This window comes from Lynx canadensis, chromosome D3, assembly GCF_007474595.2.
Source record: "Lynx canadensis isolate LIC74 chromosome D3, mLynCan4.pri.v2, whole genome shotgun sequence".
NCBI classification, from domain to species: Eukaryota; Metazoa; Chordata; class Mammalia; order Carnivora; family Felidae; genus Lynx; species Lynx canadensis.
Window position 1 is genome coordinate 27,984,124 of NC_044314.2, and position 23,365 is coordinate 28,007,488.

General features: G+C 37.8%; 1 protein-coding gene across 5 annotated transcripts in view; it reads right to left on the reverse strand.

Moving 5' to 3' along the window:
- The window catches only part of CD3H18orf25 (chromosome D3 C18orf25 homolog), an 88,993-nt gene that overhangs the window by 39,059 nt on the left and 26,569 nt on the right, over window positions 1–23,365 (reverse strand). For all 5 annotated transcript variants that reach the window (XM_030335710.1, XM_030335711.1, XM_030335713.1 and 2 more), the window contains one exon: window positions 7,821–8,605. In XM_030335710.1, the coding sequence (XP_030191570.1) occupies window positions 7,821–8,535 (715 nt within the window). In that variant the 5' untranslated portion in view covers window positions 8,536–8,605. The remainder of the gene's footprint in view (window positions 1–7,820; window positions 8,606–23,365) is intronic.

Consider the following 23,365-nt stretch of genomic DNA (forward strand, 5'->3'; position numbering starts at 1 on the left):
CATGTCATGATCTCACAGTCCATGAGTTCCAGCCCCACATCAAGTTCTGTGCTGACAGCTCAGAGCCTGAAGCCTGCTTCGGATTCTGTGTGTCTCTCTCTCTCTCTCCCCTCCCCCCCCACACTCCGTCTCTCAAAAATGAATAAACCTTAAAAAAAAAAAATTAAAACTAATTATGCTGAACTCTTCATTTCTTTAGGGAGCTACTAAAAATGTTACCTCTTCAAAAAATAAGTAAATAAAAAATAAAAATGTTACCTCTTCAGACCACTCGGGACTACTGTACTATCTAAAATAGCTTTTTGACCCCATTCCTAGTCAATCTTTATCTCTTATATCCTGCTTTATTATTTGTAGTGTATATTCTGACAGCATATGATAAATTCACTTATTATCTGTCTGCTCAAAAAAGATGAAGTTTCATGAGAGCAGAGACTTTTCATTCACTACTGCACTCACGTGCTGCAAAGCAGGTGCTCATATATTTGCTGAATAAATGAATGAGGGAATCAATCAACCTTGGCCTTATACCATCTACTTATAGCAAGAAGTCTTACAAAGAACAGCCCTATGAAATGCTCTATAGTATTTACTCCAGGGTATTTCTGAAAATATGGTTCACTTTATGTCATAGTGGCTTTTTATGAAGATGCAAAAGAAAAATTTCCCAGGTCTCAGTATCAAGAATAGCAGTGTTTCTCCTAGAAAATGAGAACTATTTAATCAGCTTTGCCACCTCTTCACAATGCCTAAAAGGCTATGGGAAAATTTCTGGCCCATACTTAGCAAATAAAAACCTCATGTAGTTTATTATTCTCTAAGTTCGTATTATTCCTTTTCCCCTGACTACTCCATCCCTTGTCCTCATGTTTTAAAAAAAATCTTGTTTACACAAAACATCCTCAAGAGGAACATACCTTTCCCCAAAATTTGTATTTGGCTTATGGAAACACTAAATGGAATTTATTTTTTAATTTTTTTTTTAAACGTTTATTTTTGAGACAGAGAGAGACAGAGCATGAACAGGGGAGGGGCAGAGAGAGAGGGAGACACAGAATCTGAAACAGGCTACAGGCTCTGAGCGGTCAGCACAGAGCCCAACGCGGGGCTCGAACTCACAGACCGCGAGATCATGACCTGAGCCGAAGTCAGACGCTTAACCGACCAAGCCACCCAGGCACCTCTAAATGGAATTTAAAGAATATGAAACTTTCTTTAAGCAGTTTATCCATTATAAATGCTGGGGGAATTTAAATATATAGGACAGGAAATTAAGATGGCTACTTGGATCTGTTTCAGATTCTGGCACTTAGTTTTCAACAAACACTGAAAAATGGGTATTTAAAAGCTAAATTTAGAACATTGTGTAAGATTGCTTATGCTAGGGACAGTGAGATAAGTTGTGGCCTTGTAGAGATGACTATCAGCAATAAACACTGGTAAATAAGACATTTTAAAGTCTTAAAATCAAGGACCAATTAATTATACATTTGTCAAGACCCACAGAATATACAACACCAAGAGCGAACCCTGATGTAACTATGGACTCTAAGTGATAATGATGTCAATGTAGGTTCATCACTACCTCTGGCAGGGGATGCTGAAAAGGAGGAGTCTGTACGTATGTGGGGGCAGGGAACATATGGTAAATCTCTGTACCGTCTTAGTTTTACTGTCAACCTAAAACTGCTCTAAAAAATAAAGTCTATTTAAAAAAAAACAGGGACCATATTATAACTTTAAACACATGTATGTCCTTTTATTAATACTAAGATATATCCTACTTTGAGAAAAAGACTTACTGAAAGCAAAGCTTATGCTTTTGCATATACAAAGTTAATATAGGCACTCAACTTTAAGGAGTTAGGAAAAGCAGGTGGAAAATAATACCTTAGTGCTTTAACATGAGATTACCAAAGGACACCCACCAGTAAGACTTCAAAGCTGCCAAATTTAAGATCACATTATCCAAACACTGTACCAAGAAACAATGCATGCTTTTAAAACAATCACTTAAATGGAATAAAAGAAAAAAGTGCTTATACTTGTTAAATTAATACAGAACTGTGCTATAGATTTTATAACTAATAGGATTTTTAAAAACTAGAGTCCACTGTTCAGAACTTGATACCCATTAACAATAATGCAACTCAATTGAGACAGATAACCAGTTTCACAATGACTTTTAACTATGTAGGAGACTTAACATCACCACTTAACTGAGTAGCTCTCAGCCCTGGCTGTTCACTGTAATCATCTAGGGAGCTTTAAAAATGCAAGATCTCAGGGCACCTGGGTGGCTCAGTCAGTTGAGCATCCAACACTTGATTTCAGCTCAGGTCAGGATCCCAGGATTGTGGGATCGACCCCTATGTCGGGCTCCATTCTGAGCATGGAGCCTGCTTAGGAGTCTTTTTCTCTCTCTCCCTCTGCCCCTCTCCCCAGTGCTTGCTCGCTCGTGTGCTCAAATTTAAAAAAAAAAAAAAAAAAATGCAGGGCACCTGAGTGGTTCAGTCAGTTAAGTGTCTGACTTTGGCTCAGGGCATGATCTCAGGGTTCATGAGTTCAAGCCCTGCATCAGGCTCTGTGATGACAGCTCGGAGCCTGGAGCCTGCTTTAGATTCTGTGTCTCCCTCGCTCATGTGCTCTCTCTCTCTCTCCCTCTCAAAAGAAAATAAACATTAAAAAAAAAATTTTAATGTGTTATCACATATATACATAAAATCTAAAATAACCAAACTCATGAAGTAGATTGTGGCTGAATAGGGAGATGAGTGAAGGTGATCAAAGGGTATAAACTTCCAGTTATAAGATGAATAAATTCTGAGGATGTAAAGTACAGCACGGTGACTACAGTTAACAATGCTGTATTGTATATTTGAAAGTTGCTAAGACGGCAGATCTTAAAAGTTCTCAACATACATATTATAACTATGTGAAATAACAGAAGTGTTAACTAAGCTTACTGTACTAATTATTTTGCAATTTATACATACACCAAAGCATCACATTGTACATCTTAAACTTACATGATGTTGTATGTCAATTGTATCTCAAAAAAGCTGGGAAAAAATGCTGATGCCTTGGGTAAGACCCAGAGATTCTGATTTAATTGGTCTGGAGTGGGGCCTGGGCATCATTAGTTTTAAATGCTCCCAAGTGAGTCTAACATATTGTTAGGTTGAAAACTGCATGGATTTTACCTGCACTGATTGCATTTACTAAGCTGAAAATAGGCAGTTTTCACCTGATTGCTACATCTCGGTATTTTGTTATCAGTGTATTTAGTGAGTGTCCAAAATAGCTACCAAAATACAGTAAGATTACAAGAGGCTTAAAAATGGGAAAGTGGGGCTTTTACCCACTTAATATGCAATCTAGGAAAAAGGTTATGGGACTGCTTATGTGGGTTTGGGGTCATCTCCGTGAATTCCCAATGCTTAAATCAATATAAACAATTTCCTAAGTAATTCAATCCCCAATAGGCTAAGAACCCTCACAAATCAACAAGAAAAACAAATGTGGCAGGAGGAAAATGTGCAAAGAACATGAACAGAACATCTGCTGAAATAACAAATGACCAAACAGAATTTTTCAGCCTCACTAGTGATCAAAGAAATGCAAATTAACACTAAGATACAATTCTTCCGTGAAATCAGCAAGACTTTTTAAAATATATTCAACAGAAAGAATATAATGCAACGAATACACAAACTCCTGAACGCAATAAACAATATATTTTAAAAAGCAGTTTGGCAATTATGTGTCAAGAGCCTTTAAGTATTCATACCCTTCCCTAATAGCAAAATAAAAACAGCCCAAAGGACCAACACTGGGGAATTTATTTTATGGTTAGCTAAATAATTCAAAATCCATACACTGTAGGGAGAATATTATATTTTGTTAAAAAGTTCAAAACCCAACTTTAAGAGAGAAAGGAAGATGGACATATACATATTGTGATAGTTTTGTTACATATTATGGGAAGGCAACATACTCAAATGTTAACAAAAGTAGAATTGTGACTTTAATCTTCTACTTCACATTTTTTCTATTTTCAAAATTTTCTACAAGGCATTTACTACTTAAAAAAAAATTCTTTTTCATTTCCAAGCATGAGTTAATTGATCAAGCCTAAGTCTTTACCTCAGAAAAACTGTGAGCTAAGATGATAGTGTATCATGATGCATTTCAGTGCATAAATGTGTATGGTGAGTAAGGGGTACTGAGATCCTGGCTTCACTGGGGCTGAGCCTGGCCACATGGACTGAGAATTCAGGTGATCTTAGCCAGTTGTCCTCAACAGCCCTCCTCCTCCCCCAACATTCTCCAAAATAGATCAATCAGATTTTCTAAATGCAACCTGCCAAGACAACTGACCCTTACCTACGAAGGCAGATACTATTTTGGTACCTCAGTCTGAAAAGGCATTTATATGGTAGACTATTAAACCACACAAAAGCAGATCATTATAGCCAAGACAAGATGAAGCCACCCTGAGGTTTAGTCTATGCTAAATATTTATCAAAAATAAGTTACTAGAAAAACTTTTCCTTGCTGTCCACGTACACTGATGGACACAAGTTAGTCTGTTCAGAGAACTAATTTCTTGAACTTAATGAAGTCTGATGTCCATTACTCATATTCACTAAAATCAAAATTCCCTGCAAGAGCATACTTTACAGAACTAGTCTCAACTTAGAGTGATTTTACAGAGACGTGACATTCTGTCCCATCCCCTTCCCCCATCACCAGAAGAAATAATGCTCTCACCATAAAACTGCAAAGAGTGATCAAGAGTACAAAAAGGTCATCTATAAAGATAAATGAGACATTTGATTAAAAGCCTCAAATACTCAAGACTACCATGAAGCATTTTCACATTAATATTCACTACAAATACTCTATGTTTGCTCATCTCTAAGTTCCTCACATGCAAGAACTGCCCGAATTATCTTGATATGGTATCTCCAAACAGATTCTGAAAACAGCAATACGGGGGCGCCTGGGTGGCTCAGTCGGTTAAGCGTCTGACTTCGGCTCAGGTCATGATCTTGCGGTCCGTGAGTTCGAGCCCCGCGTCGGGCTCTGTGCTGACAGCTCAGAGCCTGGAGCCTGTTTCAGATTCTGTGTCTCCCTCTCTCTCTGACCCTCCCCCGTTCATGCTCTGTCTCTCTGTCTCAAAAATAAATAAATGTTAAAAAAAAAAAATTAAAAAAAAAAAAAGAAAAAAAACAGCAATATGTTCTCAAAGACTTCAAGGAGAGAATGACTTAGTGTGGATGCTACGCTGCCTGTCAGTTAACTAAAAACCAAAAATCCTCATAAACCTGTTTCCAAATATCAAACTCAATTACTAAGCATGATCAGACACTGTACAAGTCTGCATCGTTATCTTCACTCTTTAAAAGAAAATGCATTAATTGTAAATTATTTGGCATAAGAGAACATTTAGCATAATTCCTTCAATATTTATCCTAACAAAGTTTATAAATGAAGCATTTTCTGAATTACTAAATCAGTTGTACCTTGATGAAAAAGTATAACAAGAATCTCCGTTTCTACTTTTCCTCTGGATTTTCATTCTGTGTAAACAGCTTATTCAAATTTCAAAATCTAAGAGATTCCATCAGGTGCATCCAGTTTAAGTTCACCTGAATGTCCATGTTGCTGCCCTCAAGTCAGTTCATAATTTATCCTATCTTTACAATTTATATAACTCTTCAACAACTGCCCTAGCTATAAGGTTGAGTATATCTCCTTCCTGAAGTCATAATGTGACTCAGGAAACTGAGGGGTACATTATTATTACATTACAAATGCACGCTGTCACAACTTTTTAGGGGTAGCAATATAGACAGTTGAAATGAACTTCCTAATATTTAAACTTAGGCTGTTCCCTCTTTTGCGCTTTGCATACCCACCTATATGAACAGTACCTCCTGAAACATGTGATGTGCAGTGTAGGCAGTCATATACCGTGGCCCAGCACCTTACCTACCATTTGATTCTCTGGGATTACCTTAGAAAATTCCACAAACTTTCAAAAGCCACAAACTTACTAAGTGGTGTAAGCAAAAGAAATTAAATCATAGGTTCAGATAATTTACTTTGGTGTTTTGGTTTGCATACACTTCAGAATAGACAAGAAACAGACTGGTGTTTTAAAGTTTTACACACTGGTGAAAGCAGTCATTAACCAAGGAAGTTTGGATAATATACACAAAGCATACCTAATCTACGTAAGCCAAACAGGGGGAGTGCCCATAAAGACATTTCTCATGCCACTTCCACAACTGGATCTATTGTCAAAAAGAATTCTGTTCACCTGCCTTCTTTTCCCTTTCCATAAGGAGGTAAAATATTGGTGTGGTACCTAAAACTCTGTTCGGTGAGTGAAATTAAGCACTGTATTGAAGATTCATTATGATCTTAATTAATAGATTAGAACACAGGACATGAGAATGCATGAATAAACAATTTTACAGGTGTTAATCAAGCTTTCTTAAACACATTATTAAATGTAAAACTGAAATATACCTAGAACCTGCCGGAGAACAACCCCAAAATCTGCTCTCTCATGCTTTCAACTGATGAACGTCAATTAAATCCCCTCCCCAGCAATTTTAACACAGAGAACTACCAAAGGAATTCAACAGATACTAAAACAGTAAGCATTTCTAATTGTTAAAAACTCATATTTAATGTACTATAAGGATGAGACTTTTATTATGAGATGAACACCTATAAAATCATTGTTACTGAGTTTATAGAAGTTTGGTTGGCTATAGGTTTAATTAACCAATATGATTTTTCTTGAAATATTCTTTGTATTATCAGCAATATGCTGTCTTCATGTGTAGAAACAAACATTCCAGAAAACTAGGAGGAAAAAACAATCACCCATAAAATTTTAAAAACCAAAACCTCCCCCTCTTTAATGAAGCAATAAACAATGCTGTCATTATCTATTAAATGCCATGTAGTTTATAAAATGTTCCTAATCATAAGAGTCTCTTCAATAATGAGAATTCGCCAATTAAGAACTGCTCAGACTCCGTCTTTCTTCCACCTTGAACTCTCAAGACTGCCTTTGTAGTACACAGTACCAAATACGGTAATATGGAGAAAACAGGTATGTCAAACATGTAATAAATTACAGACGCTTACACCAATAAGAGCTAGAATAAACAGATTTCTGACAAACTTCTTAAAGCTTGGGGGATAAAGGGGGGAATTCTGCAAAAAGCATTCTTTTCAATGCAAGTGACAACTTAGAATAGAAAAATGTGCCACAAGGATAACTATCTCATCATGCGCTGAACTGGAGGGAAACGCCTAAAACTACGGTTTTTGGAGGAACAGTTATTAGAAAACTTTAACGGAAGATAGAACGTGTTATTTCAGACACCATAAGCTCGAGTACAGTGGCTATATAATAAAGCAAGGTGCCTATTCCTGAGGAGGATTTACTTAGTAATAATGCTGATCAGTGAGTATTAAATCTAAGCAGTGCTAAAAAGGCAATGATGGGAGTTCAGGTAACGGGTTACAGAGAAAGGAAATTCCATTACTTAAAAATAATCTTGTCCCTATTATTAACCATTCAAATATTTTTTTTTTGCTGATGTGCAAAAGTGCACTGGAAACCTCAGAACAGGTTTTTAAACTGGCCATGTCTTGTTAATACACTGCAGTCTTCAAATTTACACAGAGCTGCAGGTCTCCTGGATTTTTTCAAGTGTCACTCATCTAACTCGGCCTGACAGCTTAGAAATGCCATCGGTTGCTCTACAGTCAGTTTAAAAAACATCCTCTACCTGGTATCTCTGCAGTGATTGTCTTGCTGCTCCCTGAAACCTCTTCATCATCATCTGATGAGCTCGTGCTTGAGTCACAAGTCAGGTCACTATCACTGGTACTACTGTCCTGCAATAGGTTATATTTCTTCCGCGCAGCAGCCTCCCTTTTCTGTCTCAGTAGCCTGATTCTCTCCTTGTGCTTTTGGCTCCGATGACCTTTAACCTTGGCGACTCGGCCATTCTGTTTATCACTGGATTGCCGGTTTTTCTTGGCAGCCATAGTAGATGTTTCACTTTCAGATCGGGACCGCCGAGATTTGCGCCCAACAGTGGCACCAGACACTCCAGAAGGGTCTCCTTCCACTGCTGTTTCTGCCTGGGAGGGCTCATTCTCTTCTGCAGAAGACAAGGTATCTGAATCAGCCAGGTGACCACTAGAGGAAGGGGAAAGCATGCAGTGATTAGAGGAGTCACTCTCATAAACTCGGCCAGTTGTTGGCTTGTCACTCTCTGTGGATGCTAACTGAGACTCAGAAGAGTCCCTTCTCAGTTCCATCAACAAGCAGGGCATTGAAGAAAGAACTGTAGAATCCACTACCCCATCTTTCTGAACTTGAGATTCCAGTTCTACAGATCCATCTTCCTCCTTAGCTGTCTCTTGTTCAGATGGTTTCGGTGGGACTTCAGACTCAATGAGTTCTTCGACTTTTCCCACTGCCTCCTCCATCTTCATTTCAGACTTTCAAGTTCAATCATGGAGCAGAGTCTAGGAAACTAGGTCAAAGACGCAACAGGAAAGCAACCTGTACAAAAACACACAAAATCAATAAACAGAAATAGTAGATTATTTAATGAATACCTTTCTAAATGGGTAGCAAAAATTACCATCACACAGGCCTTTAAAATATATGTTTATCTGCCTGATTAAGTCAAATTCAAAGGACTTATTAGTATTACCAAAACACTAGCATACACAATTACTAATAATGGCACGATATTAATCCTTAATTACTGAACTTGCAAGCCCAGCACAAGCATCCAAAGATTTTCAACTTTAAAACCTTATTTAAAATGGTCCAAAAAGGGAGCCTCAAAACTCTGACAGTTAAATATGTATATTCTGACTTAAACATAAAGGAAAAAGAATGCTTCAAAAAAAAATCTGGGAACAAGATTTTTCAAAAGTCTCAGAAACAAGTTAACTATACTCAATAATTTTATACTCAAATCCTCAAAGAGAAGAAGCTACAGTGGAGTAACATCAAATGTACACTTGTGTTTAAAATTTTTTTTGAACATTTATTTATTTTTGAAAGACAGAGACAGAGCATGAGTGCGGGGGGGGGGGGGGGCTGGGGGGCCGAGAGAGAGAAGGAGACACAGAATCTGAAGCAGGCTCCAGGCTCTGAGCAAGCTGTCAGCACAGAGCCTGATGCGGGGCTCGAACTCACAAATTGTGAGATCATGACCTGAGCCAAAGTCGGATGCTCAACCGACTGAACCACCCAGGTGCCCCCAAATGTACACTTGTGTTTAAAAAAACCTTCAACCACATGCATTTGGCAAATGAGCACCCAAAGTAACTCTGCACCAAACCTATTTGCTATTCCTCTCAGGAAGAGTTGCTCTACAGGGGTATTAAGATGCCAGGCCTGGAATGCCTGGGTGGCTAAGTTAGCTAAGTGTCCAACTCTTGATTTCAGCTCAGGTCGTGATCTCACGGTTTGTGGAATCGAGCCCTGTGTCATGCTCCATACTGGAAGTGTGATTCTCTCTCCTTTGGATTCTCTCTCTCTCTGCCCCCCTCCCTGGATTACACTCTCTCTCTCTCACTCAAAATAAATAAATAAACTTAAAAAAAAAAAAATGCCAGGCCTGATGATACTGTTTCCTCATGGTCCTTCCTAGTTCCCACATGCCTCTCATCAGGCTGAATGTGAGCCTAGTGTTTCAACATGCTTTATTTCATAAACAATAGCCACTAAATACAGATCAACTACTTTGTGAACCTAGTACACTCTAGTCTATGAATGACTTAAGGGGTTGAAGAGAAAACACCCTACATACATTTTCCACCTTTATATACTAACTTTAGAACCTAACATCCTTCCCCCATTGAATGTGCTACAACTCCACTTACTCATGGAGACACAGGACATAATCTTTAACGGCAAGATTTGTGACCTATACAGTCTTCATTAACTGGTGGTTTGGTTTTAAAAGGATGATGCTAAGAATGTACAAGGCAAGTAAATACCTCACTCTGTACATGTGATGTTATAGAAAGCAATTACCATGATGTCCCACTGGTAACAGACAGACACAAATACTAAGCTACATGTACTCATCAGGAGCTGTAAGACAGCTCTGCTGCTTCACTCCATCAAGTTACTTGACAGTTCAACATATGGTAGACAGCAACTAGAAGATACTTGGAAAATCCTTTTTTTAATCTAACATGCCAAGGCTGCTTTTTCCCTTACATGAACAATCTGTATTACTATCTTTTGTTTTTCGTGGCCTTGTTCTCAGCTGCTGATAAAACAGACATTCTGATGAAGATTCCTCAACATATTCATGAAAACCAGAACATTCACGGCCACTGGAAACATTAATTTAAAACAATCTCATCTGCAGCCTATTTCATAAGCATATTTGCATCATTACTAATTTTTTGAGTTAAATAAAAATGTAAGCATAAATGTTATTCCTGACACCATTCCAAAAGGAATGCAACACCTCTGAAAGCCAACAGAGGGAGTAAAAGTTAAACCAGAAAACTGCCAGTGTCATAACTAAAGCATGCTGGCAATATAACAGGAAATAAAATATTCATACATATGAAATACCCCATATATGAGGAATAAACCAAGATTTTTCTAGCGAAATAAAAACAAGAGTTGATTCTTCTGCATAGAATGAAGTTAATATTTCTGGAATAAAAAATTTTCTTATAGCTGAAATATTTGAGAAACATACTCAAGTGAAATTAATGTCAGCCATAAAGCACAAGAATCAAAAGTCTCAAATTAATTTTTGAAAGCAGAAGGTACTGGACCTTTTAAAGTATATAACATCAGGTTGAAAAGTAAATATGGGGGCGCCTAGGTGGCTTGGTCGGTTGAGTGACTTCAGCTCGGGTCATGATTCCACTGTTTGTGAGTTCGAGCCCCGCATCAGGCTCTGTGCTGTCAGCTTGGAGCCTGCAGCCTGCCCCGGATTCTGTCTCCTTCTCTCTCTGCCCCTCCCCAACTTGTGCTCTGTCTCTCTCTGTCTCTCAAAAATAAATACATGTAAAAAATTTTTTTAAAAAATTAAATATGTTAACATGACCATAAAAATCTGGTTTCTTCAGTAGTGTAGGTAAGACAAATAAATCTAAACTGCTTTTCTTTGTAGGAAAACATAACATTATCAGTATTTTCAATATGACAAATCAATCAAATGATTATCTTTCATTTCAAGATCCTTATATCTAAGAGTTAATTGAAATTTACAATACACCAGTCAGAATAGCTAAAAATTAACAACTCAGGCAACAACAGACGTTGGCGAGGATGCAGAAAAAGAGGATCTCTTTTGCACTGTGGTGGGAATGCAACTGGTGCAACCACTCTGGAAAACAGTATGGAGGTTCCTCAAAAAGTTAAAAATAGAACTACCTACAACCCAGCAATTGCACTACTATGTATATATCCAAGGGATACAGGCGTGCTGTTTCGAAGGGTCACGTGCACCCCAATAGCAGGCTATTGACAATAGCAGGCTATTGACAATAGCCAAAGTATGGAAAGAACCCAAATGTCCATATGTATGTGTGTGTTTATACACACACACACAATGCACACACACAATGGAGTATTACACAGCAATCAAAAAGAATGAAATCTTGCCATTTGCAACGTGGATGGAACTAAAGAGCATTACGCTAAATGAAACAAGTCAGAGAAATGTATGATTTCCCTCATATGTGGAATTTAAGATACAAAACAGATGAACATAAGGGAAGGGAAGCAAAAATAATATAAAAACAGGGAGGGGGACAAAACAAGAGACTCTTAAATACAGAAAATAAACTGAGGGTTGCTGAAGGGGTTGTGGGAGCGGGGAGAGGCTAAATGAGTAAGGGGCATTAAGGAAGACACTGTTTTGGGATGAGCACTGGGTGTTATACATAGGGGATGAATCACTGGAATCTACTCCTGAAAATCTTATTGCACTATATGCTAACTAACTTGAAAGAAAGAAAGAAAGAAAGAAAGAAAGAAAGAAAGAAAGAAAGGCTTTTACTGCCTAAAAAAGCAATTTTAATCACAAACACTAGCATCATTAATAGGACACCAGTTAGCTCACAGTGGTATGTCCATACGATGTGGCCATGAAGGATGAAAAGGTTCTTTAATACACTAATATAAGCAATTTTCAATACATAATGTTAAATGAACAAAAAAGGTACATTATACCATTCGTGTAAACAAAGAACAAAATTATATTTATATGTGAGTTTGTCTGTAAATGTACAGAATCTCTGGGAGGATACTTAAGAAAATGGTAACACCAGCTACTCTGGCAAGGAAAGAGAGCAAATGAGGGGAACAGGAGTCAAAAGACCTTTCTACTGCACGAAGTCTTTACCTCTTGAATTTACTATCATGTACAAGTTATTATCTATTCAAAAATCCACTCTAACATAAAAGTCTACTGAAGAGTCTTCTGAAGAAAAGGGGACTTGTGCCTTTTCTGCTCATGACACCAACTACTTAACTGTTCGGGTCAAATTTAGTCCGTGAAGTGTAATAGTTGCCCCCTGCAGTAGAATTTTGTTATAATTCATAAAACACAAGGAAAAAAGTCACAGAAAGTGAAAACAGAAGTTCTGACAAAACTCCCTGCATTAGAATAAAAATGAAGTACCCTAAACACAGGGGGAAAAGATGTCATATGTATAGAAAATAATAATCTTCCCAAAGAACCAGAGTATTTACTGCATGTTGTTTTTGGTCAGGGAAAATACATGTATTTTCCTGACAGAGGTAATCAAAAGTAGCTGGCAGCAGAAATGATAAAACTATCAAATGATAGCTGCATCTTATAAATGGGATAAAAGGCTCTCAACCACCTGATTTAACATTCAGTGAATTTACAATGATGTATTAAATAAACAACAGAGAGCATTTATTTATTTTTATTTCTTTTCCACCATGCTGTTCTAATCTCCACTCTAAAGGTGGTCCCCTTCTACCTGGATATTACAGTTAATCCCCCCTCGTCTCCCTAGAGCCCTTGTTGATTATTCTTCAGCATTCATTAACCTCTCACTCAAATGAGATAACTCAAATGGATTATCCAACCATCCATCCACTCATTCATTTGAAAAAATCTTCCTCCTACTTAACCTCCTCAATCTCACATCTCCTCCTCCAATTACCATTCTCTTCTTTCACGGCCAACCTCATTAAAAGAGTTGTCTAAATTCCCTCCAATTTCTTTACTTCTCATACTCCTCCAACCCAATCCCATCTGACACCTGCTTTTATCACACCTGAAGAACAGTTCTTATTAAGGTCATTAATGATCCCCATAACTTTAAATCCAACAAACATAGTTTGGCCCTCATCTTACTTAATGTCTAAGCAGCATTCTATATCCACTCCCTCTCCCCCTTAAACTAATGTTTTTCTGTAGCTTCCAGGCTTCCTTCTTCTGATTGCTCCTTCTCAGCCTACTTTATAGACTTAACTTCCTCTACCAAACCTCAGGCATTAGTCCAAGGGTAGATCCTTTTCACACCCATCAAAGTAATCTTTTCTACCAATCTTTCCAATACCATCCCTATACTAGTAATTCTGTCTCTCCATCTCAGCTCTTTTCCAAGCTCTATACCAGTCTACACAAATAGCCACCTGACATCTGCATTTAGATTTCATAAAGGCCAAACTACAATCTCTTCATGCCCAAAACCAAATTACCCATCTCTGAACTACCCCCTCTCTGCTTCTTCTCTAGCTTTCCCTTGTTCAGTTAAAAAAGCATCACTGCTTACTTCAGTTGCTCGTATCAAAAACCTGAGGGTTATCCTTGACAATGCCTTCTCCTTTACTTATTGCATCCCATTATTCACTAATTCCCATCGGTCCTACCTCCTTATATTTCCAGCCTACTATTTTCTATCTCCACTGTCAATCACTCTAAACACAACCTCCATTATTTATTTTTCAATGGAACCACTGACAATCATCTCCTCTTTCCATATTCAGTCTTGCTCCTGGGCCACCAACCTGAGCTCCATACAGCAGGCAGAACAATATTTTTGCAAGGCAAATATGACATGTTTATATGAGAAATTTTTCTTTTTTAGATTCCACATGAAGTATTTTTTTTTAATGTCTTACAAGGTTGGAATGGGGCGACGAACAAGAGGAGAGTATCAAGGCAACCTGAGTTTTATGGGAGTTCTCTTGCCCCTTTATAAAGGATTATATGCAATTATTTTAAAAACCTGGGTTCTGGACAATCAAAATGCAGCATGTATTAGTCCTGCGTTCATTAAGAAACTAAGATGACAAAAGAGGAGGACAGGAAAGAGAGTTAAACCATGGAAAGGAAGCAATATACTGCCCCTCTAAGACAGAGAAGAGGAAAGTATTAAGAAAAAGGAGTGGAAATAACAAAGTATAAGGCTAAATGAGGCTACTATGAACATCTGGAGGAGTTTCTTTCATACTAGACCTCATTCTTGGTCAGCAAAACTTAATACAAGGTGAAATAGCAGGTTTTGAAATTTGTGAAAATGGAAAAGGGTTCAAACTTTTGCTACAGAAAATCTGAGGAGAATAAAAATGCTAAGCACAGTAATTTACACAGTGTCAAAAAGAATAATTCGCAATACTACTTACTCAATTCCCACACTATGTAGGGACCGCTAACACAAACTTAAGGGATGGGGGTAGGAGGGCAGTGTGTGATTGCTCTTCCCTGCTCAAAACCTCTGCCCACCATCTCCAGTTTCATCTTGGGTCACTCACACCCTAGCTCCCTCTAGCTACAAAGAATGTTAGACGAACAGTTTTTTTTTTTTTTCTCTTTTCTTTTTTTTTTTTTTTTCAGATCTCTGGCCTTTTACTTATTTTGTGCCAGCCCTCTTGCTGGCTACTCTTCACACATAACAGAGTAGGTATCACTTCCTTGGGGTTGCCTTTGGTACCTATTAATAGGATCCCTGTTATATACAGATCATAAGCCTATTTTCTTTCATAGTATTTTGCATAATTGTCGTTAATTTTATTTAATGTCCATCTACCATATAAAGGGACTTATATAAATTTAAATAAAAAATTATATAAATGAAAAATTACATAACCCTCAGCTGACTTATCTCTATGATTAATACGTAAAATAGACCTTAAGGCAAAAATTATTGTCAAGACAAAAGGTGTCATTCTAATTTTCATAGCCCAGTGATAAACAGAATGGGAATCTGTGGAAGTTCCTTCTGACCACAACAAGGCAGTAGAAACCAAGGTCATTGTTAAAAGGGAAGACCAATGAGGTGGTGTTGAGGTTGATCACAGGACCAGGTGTGAAAAAGTAGTGAGGAAGTGAAGACACTAGGGAAATACAGTGTAGGATTTCCAGGCAATAACAAGGGCCCACTTTAAGGGCTGGAGTATGAATTTCAAGTGAGACTGGCACATGTGGTTATGTTTTTCTCCTCTGAAGTTCAGCTACATAAGTCCAAGCACAGAAGAGGAAGAAATTTAACCAGAATTCTAGTTTCACCAAGCAAGCAGAACAGTACAAGAAAGAAACAAGAGTGCATGCAATGAAATGATTGTAATTATCACATCCAGAAGGTACAGGGCAGTGAAAATGTCCAATGGAATGGACATCCCAGTGGAGTTAAGGATGGAAGGGTTACATTTATTGGTAACTGCCAAGATCTAAAATAGTGCTATACTAAAAATGTTGTTCTTCAAGGACTATCTTATAGAAATTAAGAGTAATGGACTAGAAACTTTGAGCCATTTGATACTGTCATGACAACCAAACAGCATTTCAATTTCCTAGTAGTTAGCTGACCGTATTTTACAAAACAAAAATCTACCAATTTGGATTGGAAATAAAAATACACTGGTCCAGGGGCGTCTGGGTGGCTCAGTCAATTAAGCATGTGACTCTTGATTGTGACTCAGGTCATGATCTCAGTTTCATGAGTTTGGGGCCCCGTGTAGGACTCTGCACTGACCACGTAGAGCTTGCTTGGGATTCTCCCCTTCTCTCTGCCCCTCCTCTGCATCCTCTCTGTCTCTCTCAAAATAAATAAATCAACTTAAAAAAAAAATACAATGGTCCTTCGCAACAGATAGTTTGAGAAACATTGGTTAAAGTATGACTGTGGAAATAAGTGGCTAAGGTAGAGAACAAAATCATTACAGGTGAGTTCACAGAACTGAGTGGGCAGTGTCAGAAGGATCATCTGTGTATACTGAAATCACCAAGAATTAACAGTAATAATGGACAAAATGACACTAAGCAAGGAACAAAAATCATCACAGCATAACGGGTCAGTGGTCAAAAGATGACAGCAATTATCTGAAAAGTGGCAATGAGGAACAAGGAAATCCAAGGCAGAGGATAAGGACTGCAGGAGGAAAAAAGCACAGCCACTCCCTTGCAAGGTAAAGCAGTGCCCTCAGTGGAAAGCCATGTTGCTATTAGTGCAAGAAGGTAAAGGGGAAGTTCAGAGAGGAAGTTAAGAATATTGGTGATTGTGCTGATGATGAACTAAAGTAGAACTGAGCTGGAGAAGGAGGGGAAGGAAAAGAACAGGGACTGCGTGGTGCTTTCTGAAGATTAGACTGCAGGAAATAAGGGGTGACTTAGGAGTTTGGAGCTTCCTGTGGTAACATTCGTGAAACAAAAACCTATGTCAAGTACATACTCAGATGTTTTCTTTTTCATTCTATACATTGAAAAAATTTAGTGTTGGTCATGACTCAGTCAACTGATTTCACAACCCAGTAGGTGGTGACCTAAAACTTGAAAAACATTGTCTAGAGAAACACATGGGTCACAGCAGCTCTGTTTCTGAGATAGACAAAACAAAAACAAAACATCTACTAACAAACAGTGGAATGGAAAAATAAATTGTGGTACATTCTACATTGTGGTACAATAAAGGAGCATATAGCAGTGGAAACAAAAGACAACTACACCAACATGGATAAAACAATAAAAACGATGGTAAGCAAAAAAAAAAAAAAAGAAAAAAGAAAAAAGGCAAGCTAACTGCAAAAAAACCTGTGTCATTCAATGTATACAAAGTCCAAACTAAGACAAAATAAAACTACTTTAAAAAGCAAAGGAATGGTTACCAAAATGTCAGGATAGTGGTTACTATTAGGATAGTTCTTCAGGAACTGAAGAAGAGGGGACAGATTATGAGTATGCAGGGTTTCGTAAGTATTGGTAGGGCAGGACTTCTGGCTACGAGCAAGGGATGGGGTCAGCAAAACTTCCCAAAATGTAATTATAAGGCATGACAAAATTAATCAAAACCACCATTTCAGAGCTCTAGGAATCTGTCAAAAGTATACACAAAACATACTGATGTTTAAAAACCTGCAGGATTTTTATTAAGAATAGTGGGGGTCTGTGGTGTTCCTTGCCTGGGGCTGCTCCCATTCCTCCCCCAAGTCCATGGAGCTCAATAGGTTCAGCCTAACTCCATGCAGCAGGCCAAGAGGATGTGAGGGTCAGCTTTTGCACTTACAAAGAGGCCTCACTCAATCTGGACCGGCTAGCCACACCTACGTCCCAAGGGCATTATAGGGGCAAGTGACAATCTCAGCAAGCAAGCAGGGAGGCCAAGGGTTCCACTAGCCTGAGGATGTGATCATGAATGGGTCAAGCATATTCTTGGCTGAGGCTGCAGGATTATGCAGAGAAAATGCCAAATGGCCCAAGAGAGTAAAAAAAAAAAAAGCAAAAAAAAAAGCAAAAAAAAAAAAAAGCCAGCAGACTTGAAAATGGCCTGAACTTTAAAATGCTCTCATCCATCCATGTACAGATCCATCAATACAGAACAAGAATCCTTATTGGTGGGAGGTATTTGAGCAAAATTTCTGTACAAGTACTGGCTGATTAGTAAACCGTGTTGGAAAGGACAAGAGCAACCATTAGGTTTAAAATTTAAAATAGGAAAAATAAAAAATAAAAAACTGAGCAGAGACATAAGCAACAACACACTGCAGGAGAGACAGATTTCAGATTTACCCATTACCTAAACAAAAAAAGAGCAACACGTTCAAAGGGAAAAATAGTAAGAATCCAAATATATTTGGATATATTTGCAATATATTATCTAAAATGTCCAGTTTTCAAGAAAAAATTAAGAGACCTTTAAAAAATAGGAAATGTGACTCATACACAGAAGATAAAAGCAGTCACTAGAAAAACAAGTGTCCTCAGATGGGCTTCACAAAGATTTCAAAAGAACTATTTTAAATATGTTCAAAGTACTAAAGAAAGATACGATTTAAAAATTAAAGTATAGCAACAATGAATGAACAAGTAGATAATCTCAATAAGGAAACAAATTATCAAGAGAACCAAATGGACATTCTCCACTTAAGAAATATAAAAATTGATGGGGCACCTGGTTGGCTCAGTCGGTTGAGCGTCTGACTGCAGCTCAGGTCATGATCTTGCAGTTCATTGAGCTCGAGCCCACATCGGGCTCTGTGCTGTCAGCTCAGAGCTTGGAGCCTGTTTCAGATTCTGTGTTTCCCTCTCTCTCTGCACCTCCCCTGCTTGCGCTCTGTCTCTCAAAAATAAATAAAAACTTCAAAAAGAAAAAAAAAAGAAATATAAAAATTGAAAAGAAATTTCACTACTAGGGCTCAACGACATGTTCAAGATGACAGAATAGAGAAATCAGTGAACAAAATGATAAGAGAAACTGCAATCGGAAGAATAGAAAGAAAAAGAATGAAGAAAAATGAACAGGGCCTCTGAAACACAAGGGACAATGTCAAGAATATCAACATGTGTGGGGTGCCTGGGTGGCTCAGCAGTTAAGCTTCCGACTCTTGGTTTCAGCTCAGGTCATGATCTCACGGTTTGTGGGTCTGAACCCCACATCAGGCTATGCGCTGACATTGCAGATGGAGCCTGCTTGGAATTATTCTCTCTCCTTCTCTCTCTGCCCCTCTCCCTCTCTCAAAATAAATAAACTTTTAAAAAAAGAAGAAGAAGAAAAAAGAAACACTAGAGGCCAGAAAGTAGAATGACATTCAAAGTGCTGAGGGGAGGGACCGCCTGGGAGGGAGGCTCAGTAGGCTGAGTGTCCTTTCAATTTGGCTCAGGTCCTGATCCTGGGGTTGTGGGACCAAGCCCCGTGTTGGGCTCCATGCTGATGTGGAGTCTGCTTGTCTCTCCCTCTGTGCCTCCCACTCCCTACTGCTGGAGCTCTCTCTCTAAAAGAAAAAAAACAAACAAAAAAGAGAGAAAAAGAGCGAGAGGGAGAGAGAGAGAAAAAGGAACAGAGAACAAAGTGCTGAGGAGAAAAACTAAGAATGCTATAACCAACAAAAATATTCTTTCAAAATGAAGACAAAAAGGGGCACCTGGTTAGGCAGTGTGTATAGAGCATGTGACTTTTTATCTTGGGGTCTTAAGTCCGAGCTCCGCATTGGGTGGAGAGACTACTTTAAAAACAAAAGAATTTTTTCAGGGGTGCCTGGGTGGCTCAGTCAGTTGAGCGTCCAACTTCGGCTCAGGTCATGATCTCGTGGTTCGTGAGTTCAAGCTCCACATCGGGTTCTGTGCTGACAGCTCGGAGTCTGGACCCTGCTTCGGAGTCTGTGTCTCCCTCTCTATCTGCCCCTCCCCCACTCACATTCTCTCTTTCTCTCTCTCTCTTTCTCTCTCAAAAATAAACATTAAAAAGATTTTTTTAAAAAAAGAAAACAAAAGAATTTTTAAAAATGGGGGTGCCTGGCTGGCTCAGTTGGAAGAGTATGTGACTCCTGATCTCAGGGTCATAGGTTCAAGTCCCACATTGAATGTAGAGATTACTAAAAAAATAAATAAAATGAGGGGAAGAAAAAAAAAAAAAACAGGCACCTGGGTGGCAGAGTCAGTTAAGAGCCGGACTTTGCCTCAGGTCATGCTCTTGTAGTTCATGGGTTTGAGCCCTGCATCAGGCTCTCTGTCAGCACAGAGCCCGCTTCAAATCCTCTGTCTTTCTCTCTCAAAAATAAACATTTAAAAAAATAAAAATAAAAGATTTACGAAAGAAAGAAAGAAAGAAAGAAAGAAAGAAAGAAAGAAAGAAAGAAAAGGAAAGAAAATTCCCAGATAAACAGACTAAGAAATTTCATTAGTAGCAGACCTGCTTTACAAGAAATAATAAAGGAAATTCTTTAAGCTAAAAGGAAAGAATTTGTGACTCAAATCCACAAAATGAAATGCAGACAACAAAAAATGCTAAATATGTATGTTAGCATAAAAGACGCTATAAATGATTCTTATTTCTTCTCTTAAAAAATAAAAGACTACACAGAGCAGTAATTATAACACTGTATTGCAAGGTTTACAATACACACAGCTGTTATAATATACAAAAGTAATACTATAAAAAGGAAGGAGGAGATGGAGCTTTTCCCTACTGGTGCAATGTTTCTATATTTTATTGAAATTAAATAAACACTAATTTGAAGACAACTGTGACAAATGAAGATACAGATGTAATCTCCATAGCAACCACTAAAATGAATAATACACACACACATATGTATCTCCCAAGACAGTAAAGAAGGTACACAGTAACAACAATAAGACATTAGAAAATAAAATGGCAGGGGCGCCTGGGTGGCTCAGTTGGTTAAGTATCCGACTCTTGGTTTCAGCTCAGGTCATGATCTCACAGTTCATGAGTTCAAGAACTGTGGGCCTCGTTGGGCTCTGTGCTGACAGCTCAGAGCCTACAGCCTGGAGCCTGCTTCGGATTCTGTGTCTCCCTCACTCCCTCTCTGCCTTCCCCACTTGCACTCAGTCTCTCTCTCTCAAAAATAAACAAACATTAAAAAAATTTTTAAATATTTAAAAAAATAAAACAGCAAATGTAAATCCAACTAAATTAAAAATTACATTAAATGTAAATGGCCTAAATGCTCCAATCAAAAGGCAGAGATTATCAGAATAAATAAAAAAGACCCAATTGTATATAGTCTAAGAAACATACCTTAGATTCAAAGATAAAACAGGTTGAGGGAAAATAATGGAAAAAGGTATAGTATGCAGAGATCAACAACAGGAGAGCTAATGTTTATATAAACATGAGATAAAAATAGACTAAGACAAGAAATGTTACTAGAGACAAAGAGGGACATTTCATAATGATACAAAAGCTAATGTATCAGGAAAATATAAAAATCAAAATACTAACAAAATGGAAAGGAGAGAATTCAACACCAAAAGTTGCAGATTTCCAGTCCTCAACGGATAAAACTAGACAGAAAGTCAGCAAAAATTTAGAAGACTTGAACATTATCAACCAGTTCAACCCACAGGACAATATGGAACACTCCACTCCTTGGATAGTTATTGGCATTTGAAACTAGGTACAGGGTAACCCCAAACTAAGATATGGACTACTGGAAAGTAAAAGGAGAAACAACCAACTTTAATTTGAACTAGATTAATGCTTAGGAATATAGGTCTCAAAGGAAAAAAATAAAGAGATACAGATTTGGACATTATCCATACAAGAAGAGGTGGTAGATGAATACAGATGAATGGTAGATGAATCAAATTAGAAAAAGCATAAAATAGAGGAGAGACTCTAAACAGACTTTTTAAAAAATGTAAATCTGTTGCTTTAGCATATAAACTGATAGGTAACAAATTATACTTGGACCAAAAAAAGATATAAAAGCATTAATAAAACACACACATATAAGAAAGTCTTCCTTCTCACAATACATTTTTAGATGTTTAAGAACTTCCTGTGAACTTAGAATTGTGAGAATAGACAATGATTAACGGGGTCTTATCTAAGACCAACCACTATAGGAAACCCTCCTGAGAGTTTTGACATAGCAGAGTATACAAAATCATTAAACACTCAACATAGGAAAGGTTTGCCTTTTACACTGCTCGATTTTACTCCTTTTGGGCTACAATCACTAACCATCCTTTAACACCATTATAAAGACATAGAATGAATGAATGAATAAACTAAAACAGTATTGTTGTTCCTAATGTGACAAATGCAAACTGAAGTCATCTGCTGTTAGAAGTTTACTGTTGCTACAGGCACTTTTCCGTTGAAACCACAAGTTGACACAATCACATTATGTGAAACTGCTTCTAGGCAAGATTTTCTCTACAGTCAAGGTAAAATGGGGCATTCTAATTGCTAGCATTCCTACATATCACCACCTTAGACCTGTAAGAAAAATAAGCAGCTAATGCCTCAAACATGATATATACCAATTAACCCATTAATTTACACTGCTTCCCCACATGTACAAGCCATATTAGATAATTCTTGAATTCCAACATTGCTCTCTTATATAAAACAATACTCTGCAGTAAATATGGCTACTTACACACTAAAGCAACTTTAAAGATGGTCAACATTTTAATGACAAAATAACAATGCTCCTGATCACTAGAGTACAAGATATAATATTTCCTGTGGTCACAAAAAGTTAAAAAAAAAAAAAAATCCGTACAGGCACCTGGGTGGCTCAGTTGGTTGAGTGTCCGACTTCTGACATCATGATCGCAGAGTTCAACAGTTCGAGCCCCGCATCGGGCTCTGTGCTGACAGCTCAGAGCCTGGAGCCTGCTTCGGATTCTGTGTCTCCCTCTCTCTTTCTGCCCCTCCCCCGCTTGCACTCTCTCTCTCAAAATAAATATTTTTTAAAAAAATTTTTTAAATCCTTACAAGTGATCCTATTTCCTTGCAATAATGTGGAACTGTTCCAAACAGGACGCCTTCTACTGTTCTGTCTAATCTAGCATCAAATACCAAGTAATAGGGCTTACACCAACCACCCTTGGGAGAACACTATGTTTCAAACAGAATTCATGACCTAATTTTTTCCCAAGATTTAGTCTACTTCGGTCCATCATTTTGTTTAAAATTGATACTAAAACCGTTCTCTCTGTATCTGTGACCATAAACCATTCAACATAAAAACAATCTATAAGAAACCCCAAAACCTTTCATATAAGTCTACTCTTATTTTCAATATTTAAATTCTTTACCTACTTCCTTCCTCACAAAAAATCTATACCCACAAAATTTCAAAGCTACTAAGTATTAAGACCACTAAAACACAAATTTGGGTTCCAAGTTTTCTGCTCTTTAATCAAAACAGTCAGACTCTCTCCTCTAAGTTTTTTTTTTCTTTTTTTAATAAATACTGAAAATAGGGGCACATGGGTGGCTTAGTCAGTTAAGCATCTGACTTTGGCTTAGATGATGATCGTGCAGTTTGAGAGTTTGAGACCTACACAGGGCTCTCGGCTGTCAGCATAGAACTCATTTC